The sequence below is a fragment of the Prosopis cineraria genome, unplaced genomic scaffold (genome assembly GCF_029017545.1).
Source record: "Prosopis cineraria cultivar Desert tree isolate PC_DT_omini unplaced genomic scaffold, ASM2901754v1 PC1694, whole genome shotgun sequence".
In the NCBI taxonomy this organism is placed as follows: Eukaryota; Viridiplantae; Streptophyta; class Magnoliopsida; order Fabales; family Fabaceae; genus Prosopis; species Prosopis cineraria.
In genome coordinates this window covers 5,429-20,241 of record NW_026557019.1, presented here as the reverse complement: position 1 = coordinate 20,241, position 14,813 = coordinate 5,429, and the positions used below count along the sequence as shown (strand labels likewise).

General features: G+C 28.8%; 1 protein-coding gene across 7 annotated transcripts; it reads right to left on the bottom strand.

Annotated features, from left to right (window-relative positions):
- Positions 1-5,569, bottom strand: LOC129300661 (probable inactive leucine-rich repeat receptor-like protein kinase At3g03770). 7 transcript variants are annotated; one of them, XM_054939226.1, is made up of 7 exons: positions 3,824-5,565; positions 3,418-3,548; positions 2,734-2,974; positions 2,323-2,525; positions 2,178-2,227; positions 1,348-1,459; positions 1-482 (listed from the first exon to the last, which is right to left on the bottom strand). In XM_054939226.1, exons 1-7 carry the CDS (start codon positions 5,367-5,369, stop codon positions 228-230), a joined length of 2,538 nt encoding a protein of 845 aa, XP_054795201.1. In that variant the 5' UTR covers positions 5,370-5,565; the 3' UTR covers positions 1-227. The 7 variants fall into 7 exon arrangements, 4 of the variants coding, with proteins under 4 accessions (XP_054795201.1, XP_054795205.1, XP_054795202.1 ...); XM_054939230.1 differs by lacking the exon at positions 1-482 and having other exon boundaries at positions 1,345-1,459; positions 2,178-2,234; positions 3,824-5,569; XR_008590814.1 differs by lacking the exon at positions 1-482 and having other exon boundaries at positions 1,363-1,459; positions 2,079-2,234; positions 3,824-5,569.
- Between the last annotated feature and the right edge of the window lie 9,244 nt (positions 5,570-14,813).

Sequence of the window (14,813 nt, the reverse complement as noted above, 5' to 3'; positions counted from 1 at the left end):
TAGGTAGAAACTGAAGCTCACATATGAACACCATCTTCGCCAAAAACAAAGAAAAAGAAAACATATGAACACCATCTAGACAACACAACATATAAACTTATCCCTAAACCTGTCCTTAACACTGTAATATCCTTATATCCATAAATACAAGTCGCTACTTTCTTAAAACCACATATAAACACATTTCTTGTTCCTTTTATTTGTAATCATGCAAGTTATTAGGAACCTTATTCTAGGGAAGGTGAAGCAGGTGATTCTCTAGCATCAATGGAGTCTCTTCCCCATGAATTCTGAACCTGTGCTGCAAACTGCAAATTCCAGAGAGCATCTTCCACAGAAGGCCTATCAGTAGGATTTTCTGAGACACACCTCACACATATCTCCATCAATCTCTTCAATGATTCATCTGAGCATTGCTTGTGAACTGCTGGATCAACAATGCTCCTTCTAGCTATATCATCAGTTGCTAGGCTTACTTGTAACTGCATAGCAGCCACCAAAGAACAATGTTAAAATTTGATGCTACTTTCCCATGCCTTGGCCTTAAATAGCAAAGTAAGGTCTCATACTATGAAAAACTTTCAGAAATGGACTAAATCAAATCAACCCTGGTAATTGAATGAGGAACTAGAATATGGTCTACTCCAACTCTATTACTTAACTAGTGAATCATTAGAGCCAGTTTTATTAACCTTTTTCATTAAAAAAAAAATTCACCCGTTTTTTTTTTAAATATATTTTGTGAAATTTTATGTTTGTTTAGATAGCAAAGTAAGGTCTCATACTATGCAACACTTTCAGAAATGGACCAACTCAAATCATTTTTTATTGTTATAACTAAACATAAAATAATATCTGCTTTTTTATAAAATATCTACAAAAAAAAATCTTTTTAAAGTATATCTAAACTATCTAAAAATCACTTATTTTTTAATCTTAAACAAACGGACCCTTAATTAGACTAGTCAGTCAAGCTGATCGATTGTGCAGGCTGATGTTGACCAGTTCAGTGCCAGGGGGTGTGGCAACTTCACCAGGCAGCTTTGCACAAACTCAAGTGTGACAGTGGTGGAGTTATGCCACTAAACCAGGAAGCATGGACACTGTGAAAAAGAGTTGCAACTGTGTTCAAGATGTGTCTGACACATCCATTGAACATGGTGCACAAGTTGAATTATACATAGGCACTTCAATTTTTTTTACGTGTAATAGAGTCATGCCCCTTACTTTCTAACTTCCAAACAAGTCGGGTAACGCTATGTGAATTGCACGAAGTTTTGTTATAACAACAGGGAGACTGGCTATATTTTAGCTTAAAAGTTGGAATCCAGAATAACTAATACTTACAAGATCTTTTAATGTTCCAACTTCATTATGGAACATGATTGTGCGTCCTAGAATGATTTCAAGTAAGATTACGCCAAAATCATAGACATCATTCTTTTCACCATCCTTCGTCCTGCATCAAGAAATAATTGAACTACCTCAAATTAATTGCCAAGAGAGGAAAAACTTAGTATCACATGTAATTGTAAAGGCTAAATTATGCTGATAACATTATATTTGTGTTATGCTCAAAACAATGAAGAGTAGGTTTGAATGGCCATAAATACATGCAGCTTCCTGAAGTCTCTGTCAAAGAATTGTAAAAAGCAGAGAAAAAGAATTTTATTCCGGCAGTGACTTCTGGGAAGCAGCTAAAGAATCTCAGCATAACCAGATAAGAATAAGATAAATTAAATTTTAATGGTTTCACAAGAAGTTATTGATTACAAAGTAGAGGGTACATTAGGAATCACAAATGGCCAGAAAGCAGCTACATAATGCAACTGACAATTGTTTTATGACCAGATAGACAAGCAGTATAAGAAAACAATAGGATTGCATTATTACACGCTTCACCAATCACGATAGCAAACAATAATGAGCTACATTTGTGAATTACTTTTACAGAATTAAGTGTTTGGAAGAAACTTGTTCAGAAAGAAGCATATTTACAAAGCACAATGATCTAATCAAAGATGCTAATACAAAAAAATACTAGTCTCCTCTTGGTCCAGCAAAAAATAATGCTATACTCTGTTCAATTACTGTTAACAACCAAGAAGTTTTCTGCTGTTGTAAGCAATTCAGAGTCTCAATTCCAATTGCAATAAAAGAAACTGATATTCTCTTGCCTTGCTTGAACATTTCCTTTAACTACTGGGGAAAAAGTTCCATTGCCTACCTGAAAGCTTAAAGGCAAAGATTTGATCAGAGAAAATCAGAAATGAGAGAAGATTTAGTACAGAATAATAACAAATAAAACGTCTTTCCAGTTACCATTATCTTATTATCAGTCAATAGAGGAAGATTGTAGGTGCATATTTTAACATTGAGATTGTTATCCAGTAGAATATCTGTTATCTTCAGATTATTTGAATACAGTCCAGGCACCATCCCAGTGTGCAAAAACTGAATGCCTCTAATAACACCAATTGCAGCTGCTATTCTCTGTGCCCAAGAAAGCTTTTCCCCAGAAGATCCTGTTGGAAATGAATATTATAGAGAACCCTGATTTCCTTAAAAGGTGAAAATAAGAACAAATTCGCCAGACTTTCCGCGCATGGTGACACTTTAAAATTGTATTTCACTTATCATGCGTACTGACATTGACTTTCATAACTAATTATCTTAAGTTATAAAATGTGAGAAAAATCATGAATGAAGATTCTAATTCAAAGTTTTTAATACCAGATATGCAGCCTCGTAAACTTCTGTATGGTACAAACTCAAATATGATATATATATTGCTGACACTTGGATCATCATGGCTGCACTCGAAGCAATGTCCTAGAGCACTGACCAGGTGTGGATGCCTAAGTTTAGAAATCAACTCAATGTGATGCATATATGTCAGAGGGCCATGCCTTTTCTTCATTTTCAAGCTTCTGACAGCAATATGAGTTCCATCAGAGAGCAATCCTTTGTAGATCTGACATTATGGTTGAAGCACATCAAAACTTTTGAGTCGTAAGTTCAAAGGGATATTAGCTTATACAGACAGTCAGAACTAGAGTAAAATAAGCACTGTGAATGACATGATTAAACCATGCAAAGCATGTCATTGTTATTTTTCAGAAGGAAAGTGTCAGCTTCGTTATTTGTATGAACAGTTACTGAATAGTATGTATTGCAAAGTTGAAGTTTTACATCTGGTGACAAATGATGTATGGTTCTTAAACTGACCATATTTCAAAGCTCTAAGACAGCATATCTAAACCGTATCCCATGGCCCATGCCAAGGATATCTTTCCCAGCAAATATTATTTCTAAACATAAATCATGTAAGAGTTTCAAATGGACCGGATTTAAAGACGCAAAGTGAGCAAGAAGCATGTTTATTGCTATATGAATTTCATCACTGAAAAGTCATACCTGACCACATGCACCTTCACTTATGAAACATGATGCATCAAAATTATTTGTAGCCTCCTTGAGTTCATCCGAAGCGAAGGTCCTATAAGCAGAAAGGCTGGCACCCATCTTCATTGTCTGTGAGATATACCCTGCCAGCAATCAACGTAACGTGAGTATATCTTTCCCGATTCATCCTTTACATGAAAGTGGATTTTGAATTATATCATCCTATAGCCTGATTTGATTGTTATCTCATCTTGTTCAGAGGTTAGGTCCAGTCTATTTTAGTTGTTAATCGAGAAATGTCTTCAAATTTAAGTCAAACGATTTCTTTATATACTTAAAAAGGAAACTAAGAACTGGAAATTGCTAAGAAAGTTAACGTGATCTACTTGAGAACAGGACAAAGGATTTATATATTTACTTGCATCGCTGAGCAGTTTTGCGGTGTTTACTGAAGAGACATGCTCTACTATGGACCTTGCAGGTCTCACATGTCTATGATGAACCCGGCTAACAACATGCTCCATCATGGATCTTGCAAGCGTTTTCACAAATTCCTTATTAGGCGTAGGAACTCGGCTGATGATATTCTCCAATACTGAAAGTGCAGTTCTTGTTGTTTTAACCTCATCATGTTTGTCATTCATCTGGCTTTTAACTAGCTCCAATTTAGACCCTGCAGGTGCTTTCACAGATCCTTTTTTGTTTACCCGTACAATAACCAAGAAAACCACTCCAAAAACCAAGAATCCTCCAACGATACCTCCCATGCTTGACACAAGAACTCTTTTACTAGCTGTTCTTCTTCTCTGCTTTTGTTCATGGGGCATAACATTCACTGCCAGAGCCTCAGTTTGACAGAAGGTAGGAGGATGCTGATCTTGATCCTCATTTGAGAAACAATTTCTGTCATACAATGCAACCACCTTGTTCTCTGGTTTCAAACAACTGGGAAGCTCCCCTTTTAAGAGATTTGAAGATAGATTCACAAAAAGGATATCAGAATTGCAAGAATAATTACTGAACAGCGTTCCAGTAAGTTTATTTGCCGAAACATCAAGGTATTTGATGGAAGGCAAAGAGAGTAAAGATGGTAGAAATGGTCCCACGAATCCATTTAATGAAAGGTCCAGCTTTTGAAGCTGGTAGGAAGAGCTTAAATTAGAAGGTATACCAAACCGGAAGCTGTTATTTCTAACTACAAGTGAAACTAACTTGGTGTGTAGAGATGGAAAATGGGGTCCAAATGTGTTGTTTTCCAAATTAAGAACTTGTAGATTTTTCAAGCTACTAAGGCCAGGTAGTTCACCATGTAAATCATTATTTGATAGATCCAGCACCCTCAGAGTCTGAAGATCGTTAACAGAAGTTGGCACAGAGCCACTAAGAGAATTTTTTCTCATACTCAACACAGCTAAACCTTGAAGCGAACCTACCCACATGGGAATTGTACCTGTAAAGTGGTTATCATCAAGAACCAATGATTGCAGACTCTTCAGCAGAGAAAGCTGGATTGGGATGGCTCCACTGAAATGATTTGAGCTAATGTTAAGAATCTCCAGAGAAGGCAGTTGAGAAATGCTTTCAGGTATAGGACCCCAGAGACCCATAGAAACCAGAGAAAGAACTTTCAAGCTCGAGAGTGCACCCAAAGTGGCAAATAGAGAGTCTGAAGTGAAATCTTGAGGCAAATAAGAAACCCCATTGTCACCAACAACATGAAGCTGTGTTACATTGTCTTCATAGCAGACTATCGTCAAACAGTTGGTCGACTCGACGTTGCAGAAATCTTTCGTAGTTCTCAAGCTTCTTAGAGCTGATGGATACCCCAGAAGCTTCTGGAATTTCAGAAGGGCATAAGACTGAGAATTATGTAACTGATGTGTACGGTGAATGGCGAGAAAGAAGGTGAAGACGACGACGAGGAAGAAATGACGAAAATGGAAAAGTTTTTTAGCCATCGCCATTGCTAGCTTCGTCTTGTTCCAGTGGATAGAAGAGCCACAAAGGGGTCTCTAAAACAGAGAGGGTTCACGAGGGAACAAGGCGAAGAAGAAGATGAAGCAGCCTACGCCATTCAATACAAAATAATCAACTTTGTTTTCACTGTGATTCTTAGTCTTTTTCGGTCGCTGGCATCCAGCTTGCGAGTGAATCTGACTCCGAGTGTTGACATCACAACTTCACAAGAACCCATGCACATTGCACAGAACACAACAATTTTTTATTAAAAAAATATAGCCAAAATAATTATCAGTGGAGCCCAGCTTCTTCACGGCTCCTACCTACATAGGAGCGGCCTTTAAATTTAAAGCCACTTAACCGTGTGATTCTGCATCCATCTTCACGATTTCTCAATTAATACAGGTCACAATAATAGAAAAGTGTATGTCTCTATTATATGCCGTCCAAAATATAATTTTTTTTTCAACTAACTTTGATCAAAAATATAAGAAGCTTAGTGTCTTTAAAAATTATTTTTTTCATTCCACGCTAGCTTTTATTAACCTAGTTTACTTTGTCAGCATGAGAATTTATCACCTCATTCTCACTCCATTGGCTTTATAGGTTGAGAGAAAATATTTAGTTTAATTATATTTATAAAACATCTAAATTATTATTATGTTTATTTTTACACTTTTGTTTCTATTAAATATTGAAAAGTTATTAAATGTTATAAAATTTTATTTTTTACAGTATGTATACTTAAATTTTTAAATTTAATAAGAGTAAAGTTGAAAACTTACTAACTTTTGAAATAGTTAATGAGGTTTAAAGTTTTCTTAAATTTTAATAAAAACATTAAAAATAATTTATAAATAGGACCAAAGCAAGTATCATTTTAACTTTCCTGCATGACATCCCTTATTAAAAAGAATATTGACATAGATACCCTCTTTCTAATTTAATTCATTATTAACAGTAGAGGGTAAAAGTGGAAGAAGAAACTATCGATATAACTAAATTTTATTGGTATGTAAATTATAGTTGAAAATTGCTTATAATTTAGACCAAAGGGAGTAAAGCGCTTTCAACTATTTTATATTTTCACTGCAATCAAGAAATGACCATTAATTTATTAAATATATCTTAAAATGAAAAAATTATCTTGTTTTACTCTTAGTGTGTATATATATATATAGAGAGAGAGAGATATGCCCCATATACGATATATTTGGATTCGGTGCTTGTCCCTAGTATAAGTATCAAGTGTATATCACATCTAAGTCATTAAAATTCATATCAATCATTTTAAATTTATATTTCACCTAATATTAATAAATGAGTGAATTTATTTAAATTATTAATTTAGATTTTAATAATTTAAATAAAATAGATACCTAGTGCGTGCATTAGGGACAAGCACCTCTGAATCCAAATCTTACTTTAAGAACCAAAAAGTTCATTCTAATGGATATGTTATGGTAGGGACGAGAAAAGCACCAAAACATGGTTCACAGTCACAAGTGTTATCAAAGCACTCCACATTCTTGATATATATATATATATATATATATATTAATTATAAAAAATCATCCCCTCCTTTTTCAAAAATTTGTAATATGCAATTGCAAATTGTGCTCCTAAAATTTGTGAATTTATTTATAATAATTAATATTACATGTTTTAATTTATAAGATTTTACATAACAAAACTGATTTGTTGAATTGCATATCTCAGTGGAAGGAGTACTTATCGTCAGTGCTATATAGTATATTGTATATGCTTCCAAGTATCAGCCTCCATTGTGGTCCCTCCTGTAACTTTAAAAACTGATACACAATAATTTTATTATACAACTTTAGAAATAATCCCTTTCTATGCCAAAAAAATCCACAGTCTTCATTTTGATCAAATGAAAGATTACGTTTTTTGCAATAAAAAATTTGCAGCTTTAAAGTTCATTGCTCATATATAATGATATCATGAATATGAGAGAACTTTTTAATAATACCAACATTTGTATTTTTTTAATATGATAATGAAAATTTAAATAATGCAAGATTTTAGTTTAAAATTACAATTTTATATTTTCATAAAGCAATGAAATTGATGGTTTAAAAATTAATTTTAATTGAAAAAAAGTAGCAAATATTAAAAGCGGGATGATCAATACTCCCTCCGTGCCATATTATAAAACCCTTTAAAAAAAAACTCAATATCTCAAAATATAAAATGCTTTAACAAAATAAAATTTAATTAATTATGTTTTTTTAATATTACCCTTCCCAATATATTATCTCTTTTTAATATTTTTTTATAAATGAAGCATTAAATAAAAGATATTTTTAAAATTTTATTTTTTTATTTTGGAACAATAGAGTTGTAAAATATATTTAATAAACTTTATTAATATGTATAATTTTTTATTTTTCCCAAGGCCTCCTCACAACCAGCAATTATGAGATTAATCTTTTGAGAAATTTGAGAGCCATTTAAGGGGTTATTCTTTCTCAAGTAATGCTCTCCATATATACCTCTGAAAATCAAACTCTGTAATGAACAAAAAAAACCAAGACCCCTTGTATATGTAATTTTATTTAAGAATATTTTATAAAATAGAATGGGAAGAGAGTGTTTTTATTGGAAGAATGACAAATAAAGATCTTATAAAAATATTAATGTCAAATTAAGATTTTTTTAAGACCGACATTCTTAAATTTTAGTACTCATCTTATCATGCTTGGGTACTAAATTTTTAAGTTAGTATTAATATTCTTACATTGGGAGAATTAATATTTTTTAAGTCATTCTCTTTATTTTATTGGGAGAATTATATTTAAATCCGACACAAATAAATTAATTATTATAAAACTTATTAACAATTAAATTAAAATTATTAATAATAAAATCAGTTGTCAATATCTTTAATTTAATTATCAATAAATTTTATAATAATTAATTTTTTATATAGTATTTAATATAATTTTGTCTTATTTTATTACCAGCAGAGTAGGGTCATTGTTTTTTAGTTTCGCATTCCCGAAGCATATCAATGTTCAGTTCACAAACGGAAAACCTGTGACAAAATAAATAAAATATGAACTTTGTCCGTTAGCGAGATCTTTCAAGTGCTGCTTTATAAAACAGGCCAACGAAAAAAGTGCTACCGTTTGTCTTTTACAACAGAAGTTGAGCATTTTCGTTTTCTTTTTGCCTTTTTTCCCATCCACTGATCTCGCGCATTTAATGAAGGAAAGAGTATAATTATTTTAAATTTTAATTGGAATAAAATAGTATTTCTATAGTTGAAAATATTATTTTCCTTCCAAAACTTTTTTTACGAATGCTGAGTGATGAGTCAACATATCTCATAAATAATTTTTTTTAAAAACAAAATCACCCTTAAAAAAATTATCATCTCCTTTATTATTAATTGATGTAGAATAGTTATAAAGTTCATGTACAATAATAGTAAGGCATGTTAACATATTTTTTCTTCTTTTTGACATTAAAATTAGACATGGTTCTTGCCACTATCATGCTACTTCCAACCCTTTTAGTCGAGTTAGGTGGTCAAAATGGATCAAAATATCTTATTATTACTATGTTTGTTATTATATATGAGTTGCATAACTATTTTATATAGGGTAAAGGTACAAATTTGGCCTCAAATTATTTTTTCAGGAGCATCTGATAATCTAAACTATCAAATGATGGAAAATAAATCACGAACTTTTAAAAATAGAGCATCCAATAGCCCGCCGTTAATTTCAGCTAACGGACGTTATGTAGAGCCCACAATGACACATGGCACAACATGTGCACGACATGTTAGCATGATAAATGTGCAAATTTAGCCATGAACTATTTTTTAAGGAGCGTTAGGTAACCTTTATTATAAAAAAAATGGATCATCCAACACCTTCCTCTCAATTTTAACCAAATATCATTTATTTTCATACTTATGAGGCACATAAAGCATTAATCTCTCTATCTTTTTGCCTTCGTTTTTAATCTCAATTTAAGAAGAAGATGTTCAAAGAGTTTTTATCGAAAGATATTCATGAAGACAACACTAATAAAGTAGAAGAAATAATTCATGACTAAATTAAGCTAGAATCAAGCTTTTCACATGCATAATAAAATCAAGTTTCTACTTTATTGACATCATCCTTGTAAATGTCTCCAGATAAAAATTCATTTAATCTCTTCTTCTAGAGCTTATATGAGAACAAATGCAAAAGATTGGAGTGATTAATGCTTTGTGGGCTTCATATGTATAAAAATAAATAATATTTGGTCAAAATTGAGGGGAAGGTGTTGGATGGTTCATTTTTTTATAGTAGAGGCTACCCAGTGTTCCTCAACAAATAGTTCACAACTAAATTTGCACTTTTACCATCCTAATGTGTTGTGCCACATGTCATTGTGGGCCCCACATAACGTTCGTTAATTGAAGTTAATGGTGGGCTATTGGATGCTCCATTTTTAAAAGTTCGTAATTTTTTTTTACCATTTGATAATTTAGGCTACCAGATGCTCTTAAAAAAATAATTTGTGACTAAATTTACTATTTTACCCTTTTATATATGCTAACCACGAAAAGGATGATAGATTTTGATAGAAGAGTGACTTTTCCTTGCAAAATTGTTTAAGGAATATTACCCTACTTTTCAAAACAAGGTGCTCAGCATTAAAAGACGTTTTGAAAAAAAAAATGTTTCAAAACTCATATATCTATTTCAGACTTTTAAATTTAACATTATTTTTAAAAAGAGTAATGATGGTCAAAAGAAAAATAAGAGTGAAATGATACTCCTACTGTATCAATTTATAAAATATCTTTTATTAAATTACACATACTACTGAAATTATTTGCAAAGTTAATATTTTTATAAACTTTTAAAAATACTTTTTATTATAAAGAAAGAGAAATATATTTGACATTTAAATTGTGTGTGAATATTTTTAAATAATAATAATAATATTTTAATTAACAAATATTAAAGTATAATTTTTTTAACAAGAATTTATTTAGAATTTAATATTTTCAATTACTTATATGTATTACTGTGCTAGCAATAGTGATCTGATAATTATCCACTAACCAATCAAAATAGTTAGTTAAAAATAGTATTTTGGTTTTTTATATAGGTAAGAAGTAACTTTAGTCTAGTCAAATTTGTTTGTAATTTAATGAACTTAATTAGTAATAATTCTCTGTAGTTTTGTATCAATTAATAAAATTTAATGGAGGGATAATATTGCTTTGTATTTTATAGTACATGAACAGTAATATTTTATATCCTTCCACTTGAGGGTACCCAATACACTTGAAATTGAGAGGTAATGAACTCTACAATGATATAAGATATATTTGTTATCTCATGCATATTAAAAATTGAACAACTATTTAGCTTATTTCCACACAAATCATTTTATAGTTGTTATCTCGTGCATATAATAAATACAAAGAATAACTTGTTATCCTCAATTGTGTTATCCGAACGTAAAATAAATTTTAAAAATAAAAATTTTCATTTTATAATTTGTTATTTAACTTTTTTTATTCTATAATTAATTATTGTATACATATTAAAAAAAGAGGGGTAATGAATGATAGGTCTCACTACTATAAGACATCCTCACAACTCTTCTATTTTATCTTAATTATACAGGCTTTCTATTTATTTTGAAAAGAATAAAGGTGCAAATTTGGCCATCAACTAATTTTTCAAAAGCATTAAGTAACTTATATTATAAGTTGATATAAAATAAATTTTCAACTTAAAAACAGAACATTTAGCAACATCTGTTAATTTTTTTTTTATGGATGTTAACTTCCCATATGGGCCCACAATTTTTGATTGAAAATGACACGTAGTGCTCCACCCAAACAAATAAATCTATAAATATAGTTAGAAATTATTTTTCAAAGAACACCAAATAGCTTCTACTATAAACAAATAAATCATTCAACACCTTTCTATCAATTTTGATCAAACACCATTTATAAACAGTCAAAACATGTTGTGGGTCCTATATGTTTGAAAATAAATGACATTTGGTAAAAATTAATGGAAACGTGTTGGATAGTTCGTTTTTTATAATAGATACTATTCAATGTTCCTTAAAAAAAATTTATGGCTAGAATTGCATTTTTATTTGCTGAGGTGAAATGCCACGTGTTATTTTTAATAAAAAATTGTGGTTTCCACATGAAAAGTTAATGCCTGTCAAATAAAAAATTAATAGAGGCTACTGAATGTTTCATTTTTTTAAAATTAAAAATTTATTTTACATCATCTTATATTATAGGATACCTAATACTTCTAGAAAATGGTTGAGAGCCAAATTTGCACCTTTACCTATTTTGAAAATATACAATTTAGTCCAATCATTAATTCTGTTAGGAATATTCTAAAAATATTTTAAAAAAATTATTTTTTAAATTAAAATTTATTTTAAAACAAATTTTATTCACTAATTTACCTCTCCTCTTAATAAATTCTAAATTATATTATTTTTTAAAGTTACATAATTTCATTTTCATGTTTACAAATTTTAAATTTAAATTAGTTATATAATCTCTTGAACTTATATCATTTTATGTTATGTGATGAATAAAAATATCTGTTTAGCAATTTTTAAAAATATAAATAAATAAGTTTCAGTAAATTTGATAAAAATTAAAATGTTATAATATGGTAAAAATTAATAAATTTATAATACAATGAAAATTAATTTATAATACAATGAAAATTTCAAAATGTATTATTACATATTTTTAGTTGTATATTATTTTTAAAAATATAGATTTTTAGACAAGTATTATATTAAAGAGGGGGCATTTTGGTCAAATTTAAAGTTTTAAAAAATCAAAGTTAAAAGCCAACTAATGGTTGGATGGATAAAAATTTAATTTGAAATATATAAGAAAGGTTTGTATAACATATTTTAATTTTAAAAGAAATTTATATGAGTTTTTAAAATAGAGGAGATGTTTGTATAATTAAAGTATGATAAAAAGGTCATTAGTGTATTGTACAATAATTTTCATTATAAGTATCATATTCACCACTATTTTAACATTATGGATCTCCCACCTAATTTTTGTTTTTTTTGAAAATATCACACAGGTTTATTACTAGAGGCCCCACATGATCCTCATATATATATATATATATAATATATATTATTAAAAAAAAAGTTAAGTAATTGTTCATCCCACAATGGGTGAATGGGATGCCGATAACTTCACAATATAGATAGACATAGAAATAAAGCAGACAGGAAGTATTTAGCATCTTGTATTCTATATAGATATAGATATATACTTATTCACACTTGTTATAATTTTATCTTTACTAAAACAAAATAAACAATAACGTGTGAATGAGTGAAATATCATGAACTGATCTTTTTGACAAAAACTATTTAATATTTGATAATTGTAACTAGTTTGGATTCCATTCCATCACTCTAGACCCCAAATGTTAGTAGCTTTTCAATATGATTTTTAAAAAAAATACTTAAACATTTAGATTTATAAATTTAAAATATTTGTTATAGATCAAATTAAGACATGTAAATTTTTTATATATTATTTTTTAATACTAAATTCTTGCTATTAATATTATTAAAATTTTAAAGATCATTTATTATGATTTGATTATTTATAAATATATTTAGCTTATAAGGTCATATTCAAGGCTTAAATCTTTTCTTGCTTTTTAATTTAATTCACGAGGCTTAAATTGAAATCATTGTTATGATTCACACATATTTTTTTACAAAGAAATTGAATTTTTTTGGCCAAAACAGAGTTAAAAAAAATTTGAATTGAAGAAAAGGAAAGTAAGAAACTAATTCGGATGGATGTAAATTTGGACAAGTGCTTATTTTTCTTTCTTTAGTGACACTTCAAAGGGATCTAAATCCTTGAGAGTTAGGACTAATTATATATTTGCAATACCCTCGACGCAAGATTTTTCAGATTTTTTTATTAAGAGGTATTTATGTTTAGTGTTTGATTATATTTTGAATAGGATGATACCTATTAATAATAAAAAAAATATTTCAGCTTAAAAATGTTATATAAAAAATTTAAGAATGATTATTAATGGACTATTATTTTCCTGTCCTGTTGTCTTTCCACGTTTTCCTCTTATAATTTCAAATGCGGACAAGCTCTTGCATATAATATACTATATAATGCTACTATTAAGCTTGTGACTTGTGAGTGTTTTTAAATTTTATTAAAAAAAAATTACAATGTGGAATAACAAATAATTACTTGCAATCTTTTAAGACAATACTTTTTGTTATCTCCATAAATACAAACATGCTTGTAACAAATAAATAACCGTCTTCTATATTTAAGAAGTACCAGAAATAATCTATTTTTCCAATCCTCAAAAATATTTTTAATTTTTACAATACTTCAATTTATAAATTTTGAATGTCCATGCCATTGCTTTTCATTGTTAATTAAGCGTAGTATTTGGAGGAGTTATATTTAAGTCTCTCAAAATAAGTGATTTTTAGTTACTCTCTCTATTAAAAAATTTCAGGTATTTTTTAAAATGTTAAATGTTAAAAAATTTAAGACATTTTAAGTTTTTTAAAGTATAATCATTACTTTTTTTAAAAGTACACTTATTAAATATATTAATTTATATTTTTTAGGATAAAATACTTTATTAAATAGGGATAAATATAAAATTATAATGTTATTTTAAAAATAAGTAACTACTTTGAAGGTGAGATTTAGTAAAAATATTTTACATTTTTAAACGGGGGTGTAATTTATAAACTTGTTTAAAAACATTTATTTCATAAAAATTTTATAAAAAATAGATATTATTTTATAATTAGTTATAATAATAAAAAATTGATTATTAGTTAGTTATTTTTAGATTTTATAGAAGCTACTCAAAATAACTCCTCAAAATAATCATACCTATGCTTTTTCTTTTCAAAAGATAAAATAGTAAATTGATCCATAACTAATATATTCAAGATCATCTAGGACCTTAAATTTATTTTTTTTATGCAATGTTTCCTTTTAATTTTAAAAACAATGCAATCTAGCTAACTTTTGTCATTAATAAAATTAACTTTATTTATTAATTGAATAAAAAATGGTATAAAAGTACATCAAAAATAACAAAAAATCAAGTCCATAATTTTTGTGTCTTGAAATTTATTATTCATTTTTTTTATAATTTTTATATTCTTTTCTATCATTTTCGGGTCAATCATAATTCAAAGCTAATTTTTGTTAATAGCAAGAGCTATATTACATTGTTTTAAAAATTTAAGGAAATATTACACAAATGCACCCATTATTTAATATCACAAAATTCATAAACCAAACTTAACATAGCAAAGTGATAATAACATAATTTTACTACGCTTGCTTGTCAACAAGTCTTGTGGTATTTAATTATATTGTAAGGAATTAG

Excerpts from the sequence above, each read along its gene's own strand:
- LOC129300661 (XM_054939226.1), bottom strand. The coding sequence starts at position 5,369 with ATGGCGATGGCTAAAAAACTTTTCCATTTTCGTCATTTCTTCCTCGTC. Across the intron at positions 2,975-3,417 it reads GTGAAGGTGCATGTGGTCAG|ATCTACAAAGGATTGCTCTC; the intron begins GTATGACTTTTC and ends CCATAATGTCAG. Across the intron at positions 1,460-2,177 it reads AAAGGAAATGTTCAAGCAAG|GACGAAGGATGGTGAAAAGA; the intron begins GCAAGAGAATAT and ends TTCTTGATGCAG.